At 38.2% G+C, this 25071-nt stretch overlaps 1 protein-coding gene across 3 annotated transcripts in view; it reads left to right on the forward strand.

The window, feature by feature from the left end:
- The window catches only part of CAMK4 (calcium/calmodulin dependent protein kinase IV), a 256916-nt gene extending 235594 nt beyond the window's left edge, over window positions 1–21322 (forward strand). For all 3 annotated transcript variants that reach the window (XM_021939590.2, XM_021939591.2, XM_017959764.3), the window contains 4 exons: window positions 9957–10032; window positions 15048–15174; window positions 19509–19661; window positions 20728–21322. In XM_021939590.2, the coding sequence (XP_021795282.2) occupies window positions 9957–10032; window positions 15048–15174; window positions 19509–19661; window positions 20728–21168 (797 nt within the window). In that variant the 3' untranslated portion in view covers window positions 21169–21322. The remainder of the gene's footprint in view (window positions 1–9956; window positions 10033–15047; window positions 15175–19508; window positions 19662–20727) is intronic.
- Window positions 21323–25071: the final 3749 nt, after the last annotated feature.

Here is a 25071-nt window from a genome sequence, read left to right on the forward strand (position 1 = left end):
GCCAACACAAAACTACTGCAATAAACAAATCTACAACTAAGGACCCTCACAGAGTCCATTTCACTTTCTTGCCACCTCCACTGGAGCAGGTGCTGCTATACATGGCTGAGAGACCTGAAGATGGTTTACATCACAAGACTCTGTGTAGACATTCCCCACTACCAGCCCAGACTGCGGTAGCTCGACTGGGTGGCTAGATCCAGAAGATTAATAACAAGCACTGCAGTTTGCCTCTCAGGAAGCCACATCTCTAGAAGAAGGGGGAGAGCACAGCATTAGGGAATATAGTGTGGGACAAAAGAATCTGAACAGCAGCCTTTTAGCCCCAGATCTTTCCTCTGACATAGTCTACCGAAATGAGAAAGAACCAGAAAAACAGTTCTGGTAATATGACAAAACAAGGTTCTTTCACACTCCCAAAAGATCCCCCTAGCTTACCGGCAATGGATTCAAACCCAAAAGAAATTCCTGAATTGACAGAAAAAAAATTCAGAAGGTCAATAATCAAGCTAATCAAGGAGGCAACAGAGAAAGGTGAAGTCCAATTAAATGAAATTAAAAAATGATATGAGATATGAAGGGGAAAATCTTCAGGGAAATTGCATAAATAAAAAACATTCACAACTTCTGGAAATGATGGACACACTTAGAGAAATGCAAAATGCACTGGAAAGTCTCATCTATAGACCTGAACAAGCAGAAGAAAGAACTTCAGAGCTCGAAGACAAAGTTTTTGAATTAACCCGATTCAGTAAAGAAGAAAAAAAAAAATTCTAAAAAATGCAAAAAGCCTCCAAGAGGTTTGGGATTGTGTTAAATGACCAAACCTAAAAATAATGGGTGTTTCTAAGGAAGAAGAAAAACCTAAAAGTTTGGAAAACATATTTGTGGGAATAATTGAGGAAAACTTCCCTGGTCTTGGTAGAGATCCAGACATCCAAGTACAGGAAGCTCAAAGAACACCTGGGAAATTTATCGTGTAAAGATCAACACCCAGGCACATAGTCATAAGGTTATCTAAAGTCAAGACAAAGGAAATAATCTTAAGAGCTGTGTATTCTATGGAAGTGGGCATCGAAAATGATTTATAGTCTAGGGATCCAGAAGTTAAGGATTTACCATTACATTAAAATACTGTATCTAAACTCAAAGAGAACATGAGAAGTCAGGACAGGACACTGGGGACAATCTCTTGAGATTCGATTTTATCAACCATCTCAAGCCAAAATATATTTGGTTAACTTTGATTTAAGTAAGTGGTTGCCATAATCCTCAACTTAGTTTACATGTATAGAATACATAGACAGTTTTCTGGTGATATTATTTAATACCACATACTATGTATCTAATGGGTGATGTAAAAAACTTAACAGGAGTCTTCCTTCTCTTTCCTTGCTGATAGCCTTGGATCCTGAGTGATGAGTCAGTCAGCTTTTGTGAACACTCCCAAACGAAGGAGATAGACCCCACTATTGCTGACAGCTTTAGTTGTTAGTATATTGTCCTGTATATTGAGCCAGAAATCTGTGCCTTGCAACATCCACTCACAATTCCTAATTCTGTCCTGTGGAACTTCCTCTACTGTTTGAATTTCTGTAAATAATAAATGTTCCTTTTCTTCTCTCTAGCCTACTAATGGTGATGTTGCCTAAGGATCAGTCTGGGTTGCACTTAAGGCAGTGCTAAGAGGAAAATTCATAGCCTTAAATCCCTACATCAAAAAGTCTGAAAGAGCACAAATAGACAATCTAAGGTCAAACCTCAAGGAACTAGAGAAACAAGAACAAACCCAACCCAAACCCAGCAGAAGAAAAGAAATAACTAAGATTAGAGCAGGGCTAAATGAAATGGAAACAAACCAAAAAAATTACAAAAAATAAATGAAACTAAAAGCTGGTTCTTTAAAATAATATATAAAGAAAAAAAGACCATTAGCAAGATTGACGAAGAAAAGAAGAGAGAAGATCCAAATAAGCTCAATTAGAAACAAAACGGAGATATTACAACTAATACCACAGAAATGCAAAAGCTCGTTCAGGGCTACTGTGAACACCTTTATGTGCATAAACTAGAAAACCTACAGGAGATGGATAAATTCCTGGAAATATACCACCCTCTTAGATTAAACCAGGAAGAAATAGAAACTCTGAACAGACCAATAAGAAGAGCAAGATTGAAATGGTAATTTTAGAAATTGCCAACAAAAAAGTCCAAGACCAGATGGATTCACAGCTGAATTCTATCAAACATTCAAAGAAGAATTGGGACCAATCCTATTGACACTATTCCAAAAGATAAAGAGGGAATCCTCCCTAAATCATTCTATGAAATATCACCCTGTTACCAAAACCAGGAAAGGACATAACCAAAAAGAAAACTATAGATCAGTATTCCTGATGAATACAGAAGCAAAAATCCTTAACAAAATACCAGCAAACCAAATTCAACAGCATATCAAAAAGATAATCCGCCATGACCAAGTGGGTTTCATACCAGGGATGCAGGGATGGTTTAACATATGCAAGTCAATAAATATGATACATCATATAAATAGAATTAAAAACAAAAATCACATGATCATCTCAATAGACCCAGAAAAGGCATCTGACAAAATCCAGCAACCCTTTATGATTAAAACCATCAGCAAAATCAGCATAGAAGGGTCGTACCTTTATTTAGTAAGACCCATCTATGACAAACCCAAAGGTAACATAATACTGAATGGGGGAAAGTTGAACGCATTCCCCCTGAGAACTGGAGCAGGACAAAGATGCCCACTCTCACCACTTCTATTCAACATAGTACTGGAAGTCCTAGCCAGAGCAATCAGATAAGAGAAAGAAATAAAAGGCATCCAAATCGCTAATAAGGAAGTCAAACTGTCAGTCTGCTGATGATATCATTGCATACCTACAAAACCCTAAAGACTCCTGCAGAAAGCTCCTAGATCTGATAAATGAATTAAGCAAAATTTCAGGATATAAAATTAATGTACACAAATCAGTAGCTCTGCTATACACCAACAGCAACCAAGATGAGAATCAAATAAAGAATTCAACCCCTTTTACAATAGCTGCAAAAAATTAAAATAATTAGGGACAAACCTAACCAAGGACATGAAAGACCTCTACAAGGAATTCTGTAAAACACTGCTGAAGGAAATTATAGATGACACAAACAAATGGAAACATGTCCCATGCTCATGGATGAGTAGAATCAATATTGTGAAAATGACCATACCGCCCAAAGCAATCTACAAATTCAATACAATTCCCATGAAAATACCACCATCATTTATCATAGAGTTAGAAAAAACTATTCTAAAATTCATATGGAACCACAGAAGAGCCTGCATAGCCAAAGCAAGACTAAGCAAAAAGAACAAATCTGGAGGCATCACATTACCTGACTTTATACTATAAGGCCATAGTCACCAAAACAACATGGTAGTGGTATAAAAATAGGCACATAGCTCGATGCAACAGAACAGAGAACCAGAAATAAAGCCAAATACTTACAACCACTGATCTTTGACAAAGCAAACAAAAACAAAGTGGGGAAAGGATACCCTATTCAACAAATGGTGATGGGATAATTGGCAAGTCACATGTATAAGAATGAAACTGGATCCTCATCCCTCACCTCATACAAAAATCAACTCAAGATGGAACAAGGACTTAAATCTAAGACCTAACACCATAAAAATTATAGAAGATAAATCAGAAAAAAACCCTCCCATAAAAAACCCTAAGTCTTTGGGCTTAGGCAAAGACTTCATGACCAAGAACCCAAAAACAAATGCAACAAAAACAAAGATAAATAGACGGGACTTAATTAAACTAAAAAGCTTCTGCACAGCAAAAGAAACAATCAGCAGAGTAAACAGACAATCCACAGAGTGGGAGAAAATCTTCACAATCTATACATCTGACAAAAGGCTAATATCCAGAATCTACAAGGAACTCATACAAATCAGCAAGAGAAAATGGGCTAAGGACATGAATCGACAATTCTCAAAAGAAGATATACAAATGACTAACAAACGTATGAAAAAAATGCCCAACATCACTAATGATCAGGGAATTGCAAGCCAACACCACAATGCAATGCCACCTTACTCATGCAAGAATGGCCATAATCAAAAAAATCAACAAATAATACATGTTGGTGTGGATGTGGTAAAAAGGGAACACTTCTATGCTGTTGGTGGGAATGTAAACTAGTACAACCACTATGAAAAACAGTGTGGAGATTCCTTAAAGAACTAAAAGTAGAACTACTATTTGATCCAGCAATCCCACTACTGGGTAACTACTCAGAGGAAAACAAGTCATGTGAAAAAGAAACTTACACAAATGCTTATCAATCAATGAGTTGGTAAAGAAAATGTGATACACACACACACACACACACACACACACACACGGAATACTATTCAGCCATAAAAAGGAGTGAAATAATGACATTTGCAGCAACCTGGATGGAACTGGAGACCATTATTCTAAGTGAAGTCACTCAGGAATGGAAAACAAAACATCAAATGTTCTCCCTCATAAGTGGGAGATAAGCTATTTGGATGCAAAGGCATACATATGATAGAAATGGACTTTGGGGACTCAGGGGAAAGGGTGAGAGGGGGATGAGGGATAAAAGACTACACACTGGGTACAGTGTACAATGCTCAAGTGATGGGTGCACCAAAATCTCAGAATTCCCCACTGAAGAAATTTTCCATGTAACCAAACACCTCCTTTTCTCCCAAAACTACTGGAATAAAAATAAAAATATCACAAAAACTGTTTTATACCTTAAAATGATTTTCTTCTTCTATTTTGTTTGGTTTGATAATGAGGTGAGAAAAGATATGAAGGACAGCCAGAGTGCTTATACCATAAAAATACAAAAAAAATTAGCCGGGCGAGGTGGCGGCGCCTGTAGTCCCAGCTACTCGGGAGGCTGAGGCAGGAGAATGGCGTAAACCCGGGAGGCGGAGCTTGCAGTGAGCCGAGATCGTGCCACTGCACTCCAGCCTGGGCGACAGAGCGAGACTCCGCCTCAAAAAAAAAAAAAAAAAAAAAAAGATATATTAATTGATGTTTTTTCTTGAACTAAATTGAAAGTAGCCAACTTTCTCACCCTAAGGAGATCACAGATTAGTAGCATTACTTGCAAGGACATTTAATACTTAGGAGACTTGAAGCTGGGGTGCTAGAGCCTGAACTTCATTATAAAAAAATCTTCTGGCTCTTGGTAAGGGCCTATCTAGATTACTTGAGTGTGTTCTACTTGTTCTGAACAAAGTCAATGCCATATTAACTAGTAATTTAAAATATTAGGCTGGGTACGGTGGCTCACACCTGTAATTCCAGTACTTTGGGAGGCCGAGGCGGGCAAATCACAAGGTCAGGAGTTTGAGCCCAGCCTGAACAACATGGTGAAACCCCATCTCTATTAAAAATACGAACATTAGCTGGGCATGGTGGCGCGCGCCTATAATCCCAGCTACTCAGGAGGCGGAGGCAGAGAATTGCTTGAACCCTGGAGGCACAGGTTGCAGAGAGCCAAGATCATGCTACTGTACTCCAGCCTGAGTGACAAAGAGTGAGACTCCGTCTCAACAACAACCACAAAAAATTAGCTGGGCATGGTGGCAGGCACCTGTAATCCCAGCTACTCAGGAGGCTGAGGCATGAGAACCGCTTGAACCTGGGAGGCGGAGGTTGCAGGTTGCAGTGAGCTGAGATCATGCCATTGGGCTCTTGTCTGGGGAACAATAGTGAAACTCCGTCTCAAAAAAAAAATTTTATATATATATATTTGAAAGTTATTGAAAATGATATCTAATTATGTCTAGGTATTTTGACTGTGTTTCACCCCAATTTTTTATGATTTTCAAAATGTTATTTTAAAAACAATTATTTTTAAGATAAATTTATTATGGATGGCATAAACACTTTTTATTCCTTTTGTCTGTTATCTTCACTGTGGGATATTTAACTTTTAACGTGGCAAGTTTACTCACATTGCAGTACAATGCTTCACAAAGAAATAAATTGCCTTTGGAGAGTAAGGTTGCACCCAGTGCTGTGACAGATAGGTCAGAACTTGCCATGTCAGGTATGAAAGTCCCTGTAAAGTGGATCCAAAAAGCAGTTTGTGGCACATTATTCATTTTCCTTAGAGTTCTTTCGCTGGGAGCTATTAGCAATGCCTAGAGAAAACACCTGACCCTTGCCAGTATGTGTCTGTCTCTGGTCTGCCCAGGGTGGTAGGGTTGATTTCACTGGAGCCAACAGGATGAGTCCCTACAGGGCAGCATGCACAGTAGCTGTTATAGCAGAAGAAATGAGAAAAGGAACAGGTCTACAGGTTAGAATGCTTGTTCTTGTTCTCTCTTGTTAAATGATCAGTAACACATCCTTTACTAATAATATAATGGGTAGCAGGTTAAAACTCAAAGTTAAGTTGGAAATCAGCTATTTGGATTCATTTACAGTTTAGAGGTAAAAAACCAAGATCCAGAAAATGTAAAAGACTCTCCCAAAATATTTCTATATTTATGTTTAAATGTCAATGTGGGGCTTGATAGCATTTCAGAAAGGATAAGATTCACTGATGTGAAGACCTGCATGGAGAAGGACTAACGCATGTTGAATATGCGTGCTCAATATGTGTGCATTCGGCCCCTTGATTGGAACAGCTCCCAGAGACAAAAATAGGCAATAGCAGCCTTCCTGCAATGGCAGCATAATCTGAGTTCCCCTTTACAAATGAAAGTTCACTGTCAGGGCTGTTGGGCTCAAAGACACTTTCTGTGAGGTACAGGTTGCTCCAGAGAATGAAAGCTAACCTGACAGAGTGAACGATGATAGTTGGCATCAGCCATGCCTGTTTCTTAATTTTGTTAATTAAACCTTAAAAGAAAAATTTTCTAGGAATAATTCACCTGTAGATTAAATGAAGCTTTTTGGCTGCAGATACAGTTCCTTAAAGGATGCATCTTGCTGAATTGCTGTGTAGCGTGCTAGAATGCATACCCTCCTTTCACTGTACAGGCTCTTTATCTCATGTAGGGGGCACTTCAAAAAGTTTGTCAGAAAATGGTGAAAAGTGATGAAAAAATACAAACTTTATTTCTCAATATAAACTGCATCAAGGTCAAGACACTTTTGTAAGTGATAACACCAGCCATTTAGTCTATCCCTAGAGAACTGAGGATCCTGGGAATTTAACCATGTCAGTGCAGTCTTTTTACGTTATTAACTGAAAAAACAATAAGTGTTCCTTATAGAGATTTTAAGATAAGGAAACAAAAAGAAGTCAGAAGGAACCAAGTTACTACTGTAAGGTAGATGCCTGATTATTTTCTATTGAAAGTCTCACCGAATTGTCCTTGTTTGATAAGAGGAATGAGCATGAGCATTTTTGTGGTGGAAAAGGATTCTCTGGTGAATGTGTCCTGGGAATTTTGTTGCTACAGCTTTGGCTAACTCTCTCAAAACAGTCTCATATGAAACGCATGTTATTTTTCTTTGGCCCTCCAGAAAGTCAACAGACAAAATGCCTTGAGCATCCAAATAAACCATTGCCATGACCCTTGCTCTTTACCAATCTGCTTTTGCTTAGATGGACCACTTCCACCTCTTGGTAGCCATTGCTTTGATTGTGCCTTGTCTTCAGGATTATACTGGTAAAGCCATGTTTTATGTCCTGTTATAATTCTTTGAAGAATCGGTTCAGGATTTCAATCCCACTTGTTTAAAATTTCCATTGAAAGCTCTATTTTTGTCTGCATCTGATCTGGGTGCAACAGTGTTGTCATCCATCGAGTGGAAACTTTGCTCAACTTTTAATTTTTCAGTCAGAATTGTGTAAGCTGAACTCACTGAGATGTCTGTGGTGTTGGCTATTGCTTCTGCTGTTGCCAGTCCTCTTCAATTAGGCCATGAGCAAGATTAATATTTTTTCTCAAAAATTGATGTGAATGATCAGCCACTATGGGCTTCATCTTCAACATTGTCTTATCCCTTCTTAAAATGAGTTATTCTCTTGTATAATGTTAATTTCTTTAGAACATTGTCCCCACAAACTTTTTATAAAGCCTCAATGATTTCGCCATTCTTCCACCCAAGCTTTACCATAAATTTGATGTTTGTTCTTGCTTCAGTTTTAGCAGAATTCACGTTGCTCAGATAGAGGCTCTTTTCAAACTGAAGTCTTCGCCTTTTTAGTGTCTCAAACTAGATCCTGTTTGGACATGTTATGACAAGTTAGTACAAGTTTATTTTGGTACAAAAAATTGTGAGTTTCATGCATAATTTTTTTATAATATGCATTTTCCATGAACTTTTTGAAGACGCCTCATATTTTATGTAACCCAGCTTCTACAGGGAAAAGAAACCTCTAATTGGAACATGATGAGAGTTAAGGGATAGTATGGGAATAGGTCAGTGGAACACCCACAGTATTCCTTCCTGTATGGTAAATCCAGAGTCCCATGAGGATAGCCTCCTTCCAGAGCTCACTTTTTTTCTTTCTTTCTTTTCTTTTTTCTTTCTTTGAGATAGAGTCTTGTTCTGTTGCCTAGGTTGGAGTGCAGTGGTGCCATTTCTGCTCACTGCATCCTTTTCCTCCTGAGTTCAAGCTGTTCTCCTTCCTCAGCCTTCCGAGTAGCTGGGATTACAGGCACCTACCACCATGCCTGGCTAATTTTTTTGTATTTTTAGTAGAGACAGGGTTTCACCATGTTGGCCAGGCTGGACTCAAACTCCTGACCTCAGGTGATCCACCTGCCTCGGCCTCCCAAAGTGCTAGAATTACAGTTGTGAGCCACCACGCCCGGCCCCAGAGCTCATCTTGATAGGCAACACTGAATGTGACATTTCCAGTCAGCATGGACAGAGAATCCTGTTTATTTGCATTCCAACCCCCATCCCAGAGAATGTTGTGGTGTCCTCACCCCCAAGGCCTTCCTCAGGCAGCCATCAGCATTAATCAAGAAGCTCCTTCTTCGAGAACGCTGCTGGCACCTACAGCACTTGTGTTCAAAATCAAGAAAGGCCACTCTGGACAACAGGCCTGAGCTCTATTTCTCCATAGATGGTGGGGCTGTCACTTCCCCTTTTCTTCTGTTGTTAAATAGGCAAACAAATAACACCGTTAGTATTCAGGGAAAGTGCCTGGATCCAGTTAATTGCCCATTTTCACAAATCTAAGGTAATAAAAATATAAAAGATACTGCTATTCTCCACACCAGGACTATTTTGTGGCTGAGAAAGCCTGCCTTTTTCACAACAGCAGGCAGAACTAATACAAGCCGCCTCACTGTGCACAGATAAGTTCCCCTTTCTCAGTTCATGACCTCAAGCTGATTAGGATCAGCTGCTCTCTGGAGACCTACATGCATCTCTCAATGCCAGGACATGTGCCAGGGCACCTCCTAGCTCCTGCTGCAACCGTCCAGACTAGATACTTGTCAGCCCTCCTCACCATCTGCGCTGGTTTCCACCCTGCACACTGTCAGACCCACACACTCGCTGACACACCCTGCTCCCAGCAGGTCTAGATCTCAAGGCAGCATAATTGTGACTTTTTTCTCCCCTCTTATGCTTAACTTTCTTTCTTTTCTATGTACAAAGCTCCCTTTGAAGTACTGTGTCTATTGTAGCAGAGATATAGCTCTATCTACTTGATTTGAGCAGTATCATTATATTCTGACATAGAATATTAAAGTTAATAGTGTTATTTTATGCATCCCAAACACAGATAGACTATAATCTCTCTTACTAAAATAGACATAAGTATTTATAGCTTCATACTGTGGTTTGGGGAGAGAAGATTGATTATAAAACTGTTCAGAAACTTTTTTGATGAATTTATTTCTTTCCCATTGCTTGATATTAAAATATAAATGTTGACTAAGCTCTAATTTAACACAATTTTCACTTTTTCTGCAGCACCTGAAATTCTCAGAGGTTGTGCCTATGGACCTGAGGTGGACATGTGGTCTGTAGGAATAATCACCTACATCTTGTAAGTGAAGAAAAGCAATATTTATGGAAACTGTTTACCTTTCTGTGACATTTTCTAGGTACCTCTAATTCTCATAAAAACCGTAAAGATTACTTTTTGCCTTTTTGTGATTTTCTGTTACATATTAAATGCAGTTGGTGATAGAATTTCCTGAAAATGAACATTGCCTTTTATCTTGTAATTTTCTTGAGACCAGAATTCTTGTCCAGGGCTTTCCTATGTCTATATCCACTATGTAATGTACAGCAGATTTAGGGAACAATTTGTTACTTGACAATAGTAAAGAATATGAGCCCAAGACCACCTGTGTAAACTTGCTCTTATTTTACTTATTTGCATCTCATTGAAAATTATTAGACTTATTCCTTTTAAAAGGGCAAATGACTATTTAATTTCTTAAGCAATTCCAAACTGGTATATTTCTTATCAGGAATATTTTTAAAATATTTTAAATGCATTTTAGCTATCAATTTTGTTTCTTATTTCTGTTAGGTTTTCAAGGGTCTTAAATTTAACACCCTACACAAATTTCTTGGGAGAAAAATAAATGAGTGAAATATTTTAACCTCTGGTATCCCCAACTCCATTCCTGAGCTCCTGTCTAGTAAGAAAGAAGGAGTTTCATGAAATTTGCTAAAGACATCTTGGAACTGAAGGTGGTGATGAAAAAAAATCAACCAAATAGAAGAGCGTCTGAGAAGGAAGAATACTGTAGAACAACTGAAAAATAAGATATCGATGCTTTCAAGAGTTTAGTTCAAAACAAGGAGACTTAGTTGCCATTTAGAGAGTACTACAAAGTTAGTTGTTGGAATGCATAATATTCAAATTTAGAGAAATTTTGAAGGGTTTGAAAATAGGTATATTAGTCTACCTGGGCTGACATAACAAAATATATAGACTGGGTGGCTTAAATAACAGAAAGCTATTTTCTCACAGTTTGGGGGCTGGAAGTCCAAGACCAGAGTGTCAGCACAGTCAGCTTCTGCTAAGGACCCTCTCCTGGCTTGCAGATGGCCACCCTCTCACAGTGACCTCACATGGTGGGGAGAGAGAGCAAGCTCTGTGGAGTCTCTTCTTATGAGGGCACTAATCCCATGAGGAAGACCCCACTCTCATGGCCTCATCTAAACCTGATTGCCTCCCAAGGGTTCCATCTCCAAATACTATCACATTGGGAGCTGGGGCATCAACATATGGATTTTGGGATTGGAGGGGGGAATACAATTCAGTCCACAGCAGAAAGCTTTTAATTAAAGTTGTTTTTAACTTAATAGTAATCTTAAAAAAATTCAATGTCCTGGTGATATTGACTAGGAATGGGCTAACTGTGGTAGGGCCCACAGGCACGTTGGCAAAATCTAAGTTCACCTGATACACAATGGTTGATATCCAAGACGAAAAGGTTTAACAAGCAACTGATAAAATAGCCACCCACTAATATGTAATACAAAAAGATATTTTGTGTGCTCAATTCCTTGTGTCTTTAGAAAAGCTTGAGAGGGGCAGGGTGCAGTGGCTCACACCTGTAATCCCAGCACTTCAGGAGGCCAAGACGGGTGGATCACGAGGTCAGGAGATCGAGACCATCCTGGCTAACATGGTGAAACCCCATCTCTACTAAAAATATAAAAAATTAGCAGGATATGGTGGTGGGCGCCTGTAGTCCCAGCTACTCGGGAGGCTGAAGCAAGAGAATGGTGTGAACCCAGGAGGCGGAGGTTGCAGTGAGCCGAGATTGCGCCACTGCACTCCAGCCTGGGCAACAGAATGAAACTCCGACTCAAAAACAAAACAAAAAAAAGCTTGAGAGGAATTTGGAGAGGTAAAGAATCCTATTTTTGTCCCCAAAACGTAGGTTTGCCCCTAAAGTAGAAATATACCCAATTTATGTACCAATATACCAACAATTGTTACATTGTTGAAATGTACTGGGAGGCATTAAGTATTAATGATATGAAAGAACTTTGAGAGATGGAAGTAGGAAATTAAGTTACATTTACCCAGAAAAATTGGAATGTGGAATACATAATACTTAATGATATCACTGACATGGGAAAATGAAGGGAAAAATATAATTACTTGAGAAATATTTTATTGTAACCCTGAAGATAGTTCTAAAATTCTGTCCTATCCCCTAGTCCATTACCAAATTATACAAACTATTTTATATATTTCTTTTATCTTTATAAGCATAAGGTAATTAATTAATAGGTTTAGTTGAAAGTAAGAGTGGTAGCCTTCAAAATGAAAATAATAGTGCTGCTTACAACTAATATTCTTTAGTTTTTGGCTAACTTATGTCAGGCCCTAAGCCTGAGGACGTTTTATTTACTCTGTAGTTCATTAATAATTGGTGAAGTCCACTGGCAAGGTTGACTGGCACATTTTCTCTAGTGGGTTGTGCCACTGGATCTCTGTATCTCCTTTATTGGATTGGTTTAATGTACACTTAGTGGCCTGCTGAGCACCTGAGTCTATGACCTCTAACATCGCACTCATTTCACCAGAGTGGCTTGGAGACAGACAGAGTAGAGTATGGAAAGTAACCAAATGGAACTAAAGATCTATTTTGTTAATGCTTCCTGGGAAAATAAATCTTACAATGAAGCTACATTATGAGCTTCAGTCAGATTCTTTCTTCTGTCTTCCAAATGTTGAGGCATTTGTGTTACCGATATTTGTCTGTACGTACATAAACTCTGGGGCTCTTTTTTTTTTTTTTTTTAAATAAAGCTATGAATAGACATTGGATTCCTCCTATCAGTGTAAAGAACTCTGTTACCTCTTTTGTCCCTCTTCTTGTGGCTACTGCTGCATTTTAACTTCACTCTTTGCTTCTTTGTGTGTGTGTGTTTTGAGATGAAGTCTTGCTCTGTCGCCCAGGCTAGAGTGCAGTGGCACAATCTTGACTCACTGCAACCTGCGCCTTGGTTTCAAGCGATTCCCCTGCCTCAGCCCCCCGAGTACCTGGGATTACAGGCGCGTGCCACCATGCCCGGCTAATTTTTTGTATTTTTAGTAGAGATGGGGTTTCACCATGCTGGCCAACCTGGTCTCGAACTCCTGACCTCGTGATCCACCTGCCTCAGCCTCCCAAAGTGCTGGGATTACAGGTGTGACCCACCGCGCCCGGCCCACTCTTTCCTTCTTAAGAGTTCTAGCTTGTCACCACCAGGCTATTGATATAGCCTTGCTATTTCTAAGAATGCTATTAGGCTGAAAATGAAGGCCATCCTATTTTTTCTCCCAGGAATTCTCGTATCTTTACCTTTTATACCTAAACCCTCTGCCCCTATAGGCAAAAGCTGCAGGACTGGGTCTTATGATCCGATCAGAAATCAGATAGCATCAGAGATTCAAACTCTCTCCTTTAGCTTTGAACACTACAGTTCTGCCCTAAGGCTTGATGTTGACACCTTTTACCTCTGTCACCAAATAACAAAGTCACTGACAGGACTGAAATGAGAGAAAAGGCATATGAACACTATAACTCTTGACTGGTCATTTTTGTCTCTAGATTTTCAGAAGGGGAAATATAAGGAAACTCCTACACTAAGTCTGGAAAGCTGGCTCATTCTCCATGACTAACTGCAACAGGCCAAAGGTTTCTAGTGTTGTGGAGAGCAGGGCAGGGCAGGCAAGGCCAGACTCTCCCATTGTCAAGGTGAGGACTTGTGTCCCGTCTCACCTTAGGCTGCTCTTCCACAGGCAGGTTGGGAGTGGGATTCTCTGTGCAGACTGTTCAGTAGGGAAAGGGAGAATGCGTTGGCCCAGGCCTCTGCACTGTCAGGCCTTGCATTTTTCTCGCTGGCTCCAGAATATCTGGAAGAGGACAAAAATTCTCCCAGTGGGACATTCTGTGAGCAAAAGGACATACGAAACTGCTTCGTTCTAAAAACTCATTTTATTAGGATGCACTTTAATTTTTCATGCTATGTGTAACAAACCTGCATGTTGTGCACATGTACCCTAGAACATAAAGTATAAAAAAAAAAAAAATTCATGGTGTGTACCAACCTGGTCAGCTTGAGGGAAGCCTTTGGGAAAATGTCTTTTATTCATCCTCCCTCCCACCCTCATTTTTTTTCAAATGCAACACATGCAACACATGCCCTGGCATGGGCTTTTTTAAGCAGTTCCCTCTTGGTCCCTACTGATTTTAGAACTTCCACCCATCTATAAACAGTGGACGCTTGGTGGTCCCAAACAACTCGCTTTTCCTTTCTCTCTTGTTAAGATGCCCAAGATTGTTCTCTGTCCCTTTTACCCCATTTTTCCCATTCATTTTTAAGCTGACTCCATAGTAGAAAATGGTACAAAGAATAAGGTAAATTGAGGCTGCTCATCTCTTTGGCTGCATCTGGTGGCTATATTAATATTAAACATCTTTTAAGGTCATTCCCTGACAATAGTTTCAGCTCCCATCTTTGTTCACTCTGAAATCCAAACTGGAATGGAATGGAAATATCATAAAGCTTTATTCATTTCTATGGAGGATTTCATAGAATAGGGCAGAATAAAAATAAGTAAAAATTTCTTCTTTCCACTTTTTAATTTCTTTACTCTCAAAATCTCAGCTCTTCCCTTTCATACTAAATTGGAAGTCTGTTCAATCTCTGTCTGCCTGTCTGTCTGTCTTCTCAATACCTGTCAAAAAGTCCATGGAAAGGCTTTAGCATAATGTCTGTAATGTTAGCTATTATTATTCTTGTTCTTCTGTGTAATAAGAATTATAAAAATTATTGTTATTACACAATAATTATAATTATTATTATAGCTTTTTGTAGAAATCCTAAGTTGGTTTTATATTAATTCCTACTTCCTGAGGACTTGATTATGTGTTTACACTATCAATAGTGAATTGTAATAACGCAATTGCATGCTCGTGCTAAGTAGACTTGCTTCCATAGTAGGAAGCTGTGAAAAAGAACAGTCTTGAATTCCTACAGAAATTTGATGAAATATACTTGAGCTTTTAAAGACATTTTATTCTCTATATTTTGTTCCTCTAGACTTTGTGGATTTGAACCATTCTATGATGAAAGAGGCGATCAGTTCATGTTCAGAAGAATTCTGAATTGTGAATATTACTTTATCTCCCCCTGGTGGGATGAAGTATCTCTAAATGCCAAGGACTTGGTAAGTGTAACCAAAACAAAATGAAACAAAATGAAATAAATTTATTTTTAACTAATTAATGGGCAGTACAATTTTTTAAAATTTTACCCTTATTAATATCGTGTTTTCTTTCAATTTTAAAGTATTTTTAATAAAATTAGTTCATTAGTAAATTTTCCTTAGAGAATAAAAACTAGATATGTTTTTGACTCCTCACTAGTTGAATTATCATAAACTACAATTACTACAGTATTAATGAGCTTTTAATACCTGATAAGTATTAATACCTTGCTTATGAAGAAAGCTGTGCTGGGTAAATTCAAACACAATTTACACAGAATTCTGTTTTAACATGGCTTGCAATTGCCTAGAATTTAGATATACTTCATTTCTTTTTTTTTTTTTTTTTTTGAGACAAGGTCTCACTGTCACCCAGACTGGAGTGTAATGGCATGATCATGGCTCACTGTAGCCTCCAACTCCTGGGCTTAAGCAATCCTCCCACCTCAACCTCCTGAGTAGCTGGGACACAGGTGCATGCCACCACACCCGGCTAATTTTTAAATGTTTTTTTGTAAATATGGGGTCTTGCTATGTTGCCCAGGCTGGTCTCAAACTCTTGCCCTCAGGCAATTCTCCCACTTTGGCCTCCCAAAGTGCTGGGATTACAGGTGTGAGCCACTGCACCCAGCCTAGATATACTTCAAGTAAAACAATATTGCTTCCTGAAATTTCATTCAAATTTATTAAAATGTCCTGATAGTAACATAAGTCCCATTATGTATCATTGGCATTATAAAAATGTTCCACTGTGTTAATAGTTCATTTTATTTGTTTGTTTTTACATCGCTTCTCACTTAAGTTAATACTGACTTAACTTAAGTCATTTGTTTGCATTCAGGAAATCCATACCTTCTGGGGAGGTCACTCATCACTTATAAAATAAAGAAGATGCTAACATGAGATTGAAACATTTATCATCAATCCACTAGAGAAAAACCACACGGACATAATCGAAAGCTGACTTTTGAATCATAGAAGGTTAGATGTACAAGAGGACTAGATGCTTCCTAAGAGGCATCTAGATGTACAAGTGGACAATTATGTACAACATGCCTCTTAGATGTACAACATGCCTTTTAGGAGGCATCTAGTCCTCCTCTCATTTTAAAGATGAGAATGCTAAACACCAGAGAGGTGAAATGATTGCTAAGGTCACACAGCTTCCCAGCAGAAAGACATTATTAGGGCTGATCCAGTTTTCCAGACTCCCTTTCCAGTGCTCTTTTTTCTTCAAGCATTTCTTCCTTACCCTCTGTGTCCCTTCATGGAACAGACTCCCTAAGGCTCATGGCTTTTCCAGCATGACTGGGAAGAGAAAGTCAGTGTGTGTGATGTGTGATATATAGATATGTCATTGCAACTCCTTCCTCAAGTCATACCTCATGCTCCCAAACATCCCTTGAATCCATCCAGTTCTCTCCCCTGGACCACTGCCCCAACCTCCTATCTGATTTGCCTGCCTCTTCTCATGTCTTTCTCAAATACAGTCTGCACAGGATTCAAAGGGATGGTCTTATAAATAAATCACATCATGTCCTTGTCCTGCTTTAAGAATCTTAGGATAAAATCCAAAACCCATAACAAGATCTACATGATGCTACCTGGTCTGGGGCCTGCCAGTCTCTCCTGTGCCATCACTCACTTCACATCTCTCTCCTTTGCTCACTCTTCAGTCTAGCGCACCACATTTCTAATTTATCATCAGCATATCTCAGGATATTGCCGTGGCTCTTTCTTCTGCTCTGTAATGTTCTCTCTTTCTTCCTCCCCACCTTCTCCTCCATTACACATACACCCATACACACACACACACACACACACCTGGGTAACTCTTATTCTCAAGCCCCAGCTGCCACTAGAGATCCCTTGGGAGGCATGGTCGGCCTTCCCCTTCAGTCCCTCCCGCCTACAGTCAGTTCCTTCTGCCAAAATCTTCCTTTACCCCCTGCACTCCCCAGCTCATAACAGTCATCACTTATATATTTAATGGTCCTCCCTAATTAGATTTTAAGCTCTGAGGCAGGACAAAGCATGTGTACCCAGACCTCAGAACCACATGGGTATATAGTACAGACTCAGTAAATGTTCATTGGATGAAACAATGGATCCGGAAGTACACCATTAAGTTTTAGAGCCTGACACACCTGGATTTAAGTGCCCCCTTTGTCATGTCCTGGAAGTATAACCTTGGGCTCATGATCTAACCTTGCCATGCTTTAGTTTTCTCATCTAGGATAATTGTACCTATCTCTAGGTTGTTGTGAGAATTAAGGAACATAATCTATGTTAAGTAACTAATATCAACTAACTTAGTAATAGTACTCTTATTTAGCCTTCCTTCCATTTCTTTTCACCCTTAATAAATATTAAGTGAATAAGAGGGTTAGCTTTGATGTTCCTTCATTCAGCTAGATCCCATGTTAGTTTATCACTGCTTAAAACTTCAGAACTGGAAGAATCCTTGAGCTCCATAAATGTATACTTACTAAAAAAACCCACATCTGTTGTGCCATCGGCAGAGACTAAGTGCTGAGGAGTTGGGGAATTGAATGTAAGGGGTACCACAGGGTAATGGCGAGGTTTTGAGTGTGATTCTGACCTTCAGAAAGTTTCCTAACAATTCAGTTAGGATTGTTAGCAATATCTTCAAATGTAAAGATTAGCAATGGTATATATAAATTTTTGGTGCACATTGACTTTCAATAAATTCTTTGCATTTTCATGAGGAAGATAGTAACGATGAGGGAGAGGAGAAAAATGATTCGAAAATAAAAAGAAAATACCTAATTGTCAAAAATGTTGTAAGGATTAGGTCTCATTTACATAAAATTATTAATAGCCCTGTTCAACAGATGATAGCTATGACTACTATCAGATTTTTATTTACTACCATACCTTCTTTCTCTTAACCATCCTGCCTTCCTCCATGTCCTCTCAGATTTTAAGCCTAAAAAGCCTCATGTCTCTGTCCACTACAAATCTAGCCCAAACACACATTCTTTGCAGAAAGGAAGTGAACAGAGAACCAGATAGTATTTATTCCTCATTTGCCTTGCCACCTGATTTCCTTAGCCTGTGTTCACGTCTCCTTAGGTAATTAGAGGTAGAAAAAACCTGAGACTTAAAACCACTCCAAGCTCCTTATTTTACACATGAGCAGGCCAAGGTACAGAAAGAGTGACCGCCTTGGAGACATCATGGTGTAGTGGCCACAAGATGCACTCTGACATACACAGACCTGAGTTTAAATACAGGCTCCATCAATTCCAAATTGTCTGATCTGAGGCAAGTCACTAACTCTTTCTGAGCTTCCCTCCTTCCCTCATTTATGAATTGGCACTATTAGTTCCAAATGATAAGGCTACTAAAAGATGACATGAGTTTTGAAAACCTTATATATGCATCTAAGAAGCAATTACAAAGGAATTAAAGTGGAAATAAGATTCTGTAAGGAAAGGGCCTGAGGGGATGTCCACAGGCAATTCATATGTTTGTCTATATCTAGGGTCACAAAAGTAGCGAGCGGCATAACCAGGGCTTGAATGTACTTCCTGACTCCCAATAGTCTCTACATCATATCAGGTCACCCCTACTAAGCCCAGGATTGTGGATTATTTTATTTGTTGACATTCCTGGCAATTTATTGACTGCCCATCCTCACAAGCAGTAGTAAACCTCCAAGAATGGGCTGCCATTGATTGAATTCCATTCTTTAAGCAAATCATGCCCTCAAGCCACTGACTTCCTGGATTATAAAATGATGTTTAAATTCTAGGCTTAGTCCTTCAAGTACCCTCAAGGGGTTAGAAAGAACTGTAAACCCCAAGATAGAAACATACGGTAGTATTCCGTAAGTGCTGGGCTACTCTCCCTGTTGTTTGCCATTTAATCCCCACAGAAAGAATGATGGTGCATGAATGATTCCATTCTGTTACCATAGAGATGTACTTTAAGTTTTGAATTCTAGGTGATTGTGAAGTGCAGCCCCGAATTATTTTGCTGGTTCTGCCTTAAAAGAACTTCCAGTCCACAGGCAAGTGAGCAGCTGTTTCTTGACTTCTGTTGGAAAGCCGTCTGCTACTTTGGGGGTATATGGCCCTGTCTTCTCAGACTCCCTCAGCTACTGCTACCTGAAGCCATTCCTACCTACAGTAGGACTTAAGCAATTTTTTTCTAACATGTATTTAGTGGTACTGCTGGGAAATAGAATAAGACCTGCAAGTTTGTAAGCTGAGGGCAAGCCCAGGTCATCATAAAAACCTCACTAAGTTTATGGTTCTTTATTATTTCAGGTCAGAAAATTAATTGTTTTGGATCCAAAGAAACGGCTGACTACCTTTCAAGCTCTCCAGCATCCGTGGGTCACAGGTAAAGCAGCCAATTTTGTACACATGGATACCGCTCAAAAGAAGCTTCAAGAATTCAATGCCCGGCGTAAGCTTAAGGTAAGATAGCATATATTTTGTTTTGTTTTGGTTTCAAAAAAGTTATCTCCTCTTGATCTATCAATAATAGTTCTAACGTTCTTCATCTAATACTATTATTTATTTCTTAAGGCACCAGGGCAAATCCTGCTTTGAAATTCCAATAAGGCTGACACAAAGCTACTTAAGTTTTCTTATACTCTTATAAGGAATTCATGATTAATAAAGGGAATTTGTTTTAGGTTGATATTTACATACCAAATATATTATTGCTGCTTCTCATCTAATTAAAGTGTACTGCTTAAACAGCATTGTTCAGGAAAAACTGATATTCAGAAAATTGTTTTCTTTCAGAATATGTAAAACTTGGGAAACAATTTTTGAAACTATATTTACTAATATAGATAAATAATTTACTTGACAAAAATTTAAAAAATTAAGTGATATAGTAAATTACTTATCATTTTATATAGTACCTATGGAATAGAGATTAGGAGCTTTTCTATTACATAACTGTGTTTAGGACTAACTATGTAAGTAGAGGATCTCAGAGAGCAGCTAGGAGTCAGAGTTAGGGTCCTATGCCGCCATTGCTTACAGTCTGATACAGAGTAAACAAATCTGAAAGGTTCCATGGTCAAATTAATTATAAATACCCCAAATTAAATAGTATTGACTTAACCTAGGATTTCTCAAGCTAGTTTGATTATGGAACTCTTGTATCCCCATGATGACATCCATATGGTAAAAACTACTAACATCCACAGAACTAGTGTTCCGTAAAACAAATACACTAGGAAACACAGTTTAAAATTTTCAAAGATTGGTTAGTCACAGGTAAACACACGTACTCAGGCTTTCAGTTGTCCAGACGGTTAAATACACTAATTTGTATTTAATTAGAGATTAAAGAGGTTTTACTGTTCATTCTCCAAATTTTATTTTGGCAAACATGTAGGAATAAGGTACTTTGAAAACTTTAAAACTAACCTATAAAATAGAATCCCTAAATGCAAAGCTGGGGTTGAGCTCTGATTTGGGGTGTTAAAGCAGAGGTAACACTTGACACTCTTCTGTTTCCAATCAGGCAGCGGTGAAGGCTGTGGTGGCCTCTTCCCGGCTGGGAAGTGCCAGCAGCAGCCATGGCAACATCCAGGAGAGCCACAAGGCTAGCCGAGACCCTTCTCCAATCCAAGACGGCAACGAGGACATGAAAGCTATTCCAGAAGGAGAGAAAATTCAAAGCGATGGGGCCCAAGCCGCAGTTAAGGGGGCACAGGCTGAGCTGATGAAGGTGCAAGCCTTAGAGAAAGTTAAAGGTTCAGATATAAATGCTGAAGAGGCCCCCAGGATGGTGCCCAAGGCAGTGGAGGATGGGATAAAGGTGGCTGACCTGGAACTAGAGAAGGGCCTAGCAGAGGAGAAGCTGAAGACTGTGGAGGAAGTAGCAGCTCCCAGGGAAGGGCAAGGAAGCTCTGCTGTGGGCTTTGACGTTCCACAGCAAGATGTGATCCTGCCAGAGTACTAAACCAGCTTCCTTCAGATCTGGAAGTCAAACACCGGCATTTTATGTACTTTGTCCTTCAGCAAGGAAGGTGTGGAAGCATGATATGTACTATAGTGATTCTGTTTTTGAGGTGCAAAAAAAATACATATATACCAGTTGGTAATTCTAACTTCAATGCATGTGACTGCTTTATGAAAATAATAGTGTCTTCTATGGCATGTAATGGATACCTAATACCGATGAGTTAAATTTTGCAAGTAAACACAACATAACACTTAAAAACATACATTTTCAGCAACCAGTGGCACATATTTGAAGTGAATAGTAGCAAATTGTTTTTGCTTTGAAAACCTAGCCATCCTACATCCTTTGGATTTCTTCACAAGGCAGTAATTCCTTTGAACTACTGCTTAGCTAATATTAGGCAGTGCTAAAAGACATGTTCCCATAAGTTTTACAACATTTTACTTTTTATCATTGATGTGTTCAAACTGTTTACAAGGAGATGCTTGTAGATATAGTTGTACATATATGCAAAAAAAAAAAAAAAAATCTACTTTCAATGGTAAGAAATTGAAGTATCCTTTAAAGGCCATGAAGCCATATGTCCCTAAAGCTTGTGTGTGCAGAATGCTTTATTTTATTCTTATTTATATATACTATATTAATAATAACCAAAATGTTCTAAGATTCTGCCATTTTACAACCCTGGAGGAAGTAATTTACAAACTCATGCTGAGTTTCATTCTTTCCTTCACCTGCTCTCCAATAAGATGACTTTCTGATAGACAAAGCTTAGGGCGTAATAAAGAAACAGGGAAGAAAAGAAGGTAAGACTGTACTTAAACTGATGAAGATAAGATTGATTCCTTTTCATTTTCCAGATAAAATTGTATTTACTCATGAATTTATACAAATTTACAGATAAGAACATTTTAATGCATAAAATCTATAATTACCAAGGTTCAAATATTTACAAAAATCTATTTCACAGGTTACTGCCAAAATGTCTTAATAGAGTAGGAATAATATTCTGTTATAAGATTATTAATTATTGACTTTAATAGAGTAAGAAAACATTATTCTTTACCAAAGCTCTTTTTTTTAATCCAATTGATGGTTATCGACACATATCACTTACAAACTAAAATTCTTTATGAAAAGCTAGTATGTCTTTTTCTCATATTTGGAATGAAAGTACCCACATTTTACAATGTAGTATTGAGAATGTGCCTGCCAAGAAATTTAGCACAATGCAATTTATTTACCTTAAAAAACAAACAAAAACAAAAATAAAGAAAAATACTGATTTCAAATCAGTCTCTTAAAAAGCTGGAACATTGGCCGGGCGCGGTGGCTCAAGCCTGTAATCCCAGCACTTTGGGAGGCCGAGACGGGTGGATCACGAGGTCAGGAGATCGAGACCATCCTGGCTAACACGGTGAAACACCGTCTCTACTAAAAAAAAAAAATACAAAAAACTAGCCGGGTGAGTTGGCGGGCACCTGTAATCCCAGCTACTCGGGAGGCTGAGGCTAGGAGAATCCCGTAAACCCGGGAGGCGGAGCTAGCAGTGAGCTGAGATCCGGCCACTGCACTCCAGCCCGGGCGACAGAGTGAGGCTCCGTCTCAAAAAAAAAAAAAAGCTGGAACATTAGACCTAGTATTTTATTATGATTTTTCCCAGAATAAATATAATTTCTCCTTGACTTTCATAGAAACGCTTTCCCCTTATAGAAATTGCACTAAGTATCTCCAATTTATTTCTAGTTTGAGTTGAAATGAATATTTTATCAGATTAATTATGTGTCTATTTTTGGTGGGTTAATTTTAAAAAGAATTCATTTTAAAAAATAATTATTTTCAGAGACCAAATTAAAGACAATAAAAAATGGCTATCACATAAAATTCCTTATTAAAAAAAGAGATCTTAAATTATGTTGGCTCTCCCTCAAAACTATTAAATTAGAAAATGAAATTAAAGCTCCAGGTTGTAGAGGCTGTTGGACCTCAGTTGACTTTCTTCTTTTCAATCACAAATCTCCCTCTACTACTATTCTCATGGGAAGGAAACAAGGTAGGACTTCTTATCTTTCATAGTTTAAGAATCTTAACAGGTCACTGATATGGAGCCCTGAAGAGGCACATCATCTGGGCTCAGAAGATTATTTTTTGTTTTGTTTTATTTGTACTATCTAGTAGAGAGCACTTTTCTTATTCCCTCTGTCCTTCCTTCCTCGTTTAATTATTCCGTCTCAGAATTCCCATGTTGTCCATTATAAGGGGCTCACTGTTTTTAACCTTTAAGAATGCCTTCTTTATTAAGCATTAAGATTTCCATTTAAGAGGATCAATTTCCTGTTGTACTTTTTACCACGAGACTGAACACACACACACACACACACACACACACGTATGTATTGGAAGAGCAAAGAGAGGGAAGGGGGTCTTGTTAGAAAGTGGCACTTAGCTGAAAGATCAGAACACATCATTCCTCCCTGCTCACCCCCATACTGTTCCAAGGGCAGTTGTTACATTATTCCCACACTACAGTAGGGCTGACTGCATTCGTTGGCCCTGTGAACTATAGAAACAACATTGCAAATACCTTGGCCAATGTGTATTTTAGAATTTACTCATTTAAATGAGTGCATATTACCACTCCTTGACATAAGTACTCAAGAGTTGAGGATAATTCCCCCTATCTTTTTAAACCTATAAACTACATTTCTAAAAAATCAATGGGAGTTTTAAATTTTGACTCATGTTAGAGATTAGATTCTGATAATGACTATATAGTGACTAATTTCGTTGTTTCAGTAGGAAACAAGTCAAACTTTCAAAAACGTTGGTCATTTCAGTCAAATTATTCAAAGATTTCATATATATACATCCTAAGTTAAGATATTTATGTTAACATTTTTGAAAGAACAGTCAATGTTTATATTGTTTATATTGCTTGTTAAAATGGAATGTATTGTATATTTCAAAGATTACTTAGCTAAATAATAGTAGACAGAGATTTAATTTAACAAAATACTTCATTACATCACTCCTAATTGGCAATATAGTCACAAAGCAAAATAATTAAAATTTCAGCAAACAATAAATTACATTTTGCATTTTAGAGCTAACAATTATCAAGTTATATTATGGGTTTTTATTTTGAGATAAGTTCAGATACATAGCATAAACTAGGTTTTGTTGTTTTTTTCTTTTAACTCTGAAGGACAGTCTTGAATTATTTCCCCCATTAACAAAGTCTAATTGGAATCCAGTATTTTTTCTCAAACTAATTTCACTTGTCCCAGAACACATAAATAGGTAAAAATTAGAATAATATGGTTGTAGAACTTAACTGTCCACAAGTGCATTATATAAATATAAATATAATGCAAGCATATGTCATTTAAGATTTTCTATTAGTCACATTTTAAGAAAAATAGATGAAATTATAGTATTTTTAATCCAATTCATCCAAATTATTCTATCAATATATAGGTAATATTAAAATTTAATGAGATATTTTGAATTCTTTATTTTTATACTGTTTTCAAAATCAGGAGTGTATGTTAGGCCTTTGGTACATCAAGTGCTCAATAGTCACATGTGGCTAGTGGCTACCATATTAGACAGCACTGGTCTAGATACTTTTTATTTTAAGCAAAGTGACACTTGAAGTTCTATGCTTAGATTTAAGTGGCCTGTTTTCACATTGAGGAGCTGGTGGGAGGCCAAAAAGAAAGTGTTTCAGAAATGTTACACACTGAGTAAAAGCTTATTGACCACTCCTGCCCATTCATGTGCTTCAGAGGGGAAATGATTCCTAACATGACTTCAAAGAACAACACTTTCCTGGGCATTACTAAATTATCTCCTGACTAATCCCTCTGATTCCTGATGGGCCCTGGAGTCTTGACTACA

The sequence above is a fragment of the Papio anubis genome, chromosome 5, assembly GCF_008728515.1.
Source record: "Papio anubis isolate 15944 chromosome 5, Panubis1.0, whole genome shotgun sequence".
In the NCBI taxonomy this organism is placed as follows: domain Eukaryota; kingdom Metazoa; phylum Chordata; class Mammalia; order Primates; family Cercopithecidae; genus Papio; species Papio anubis.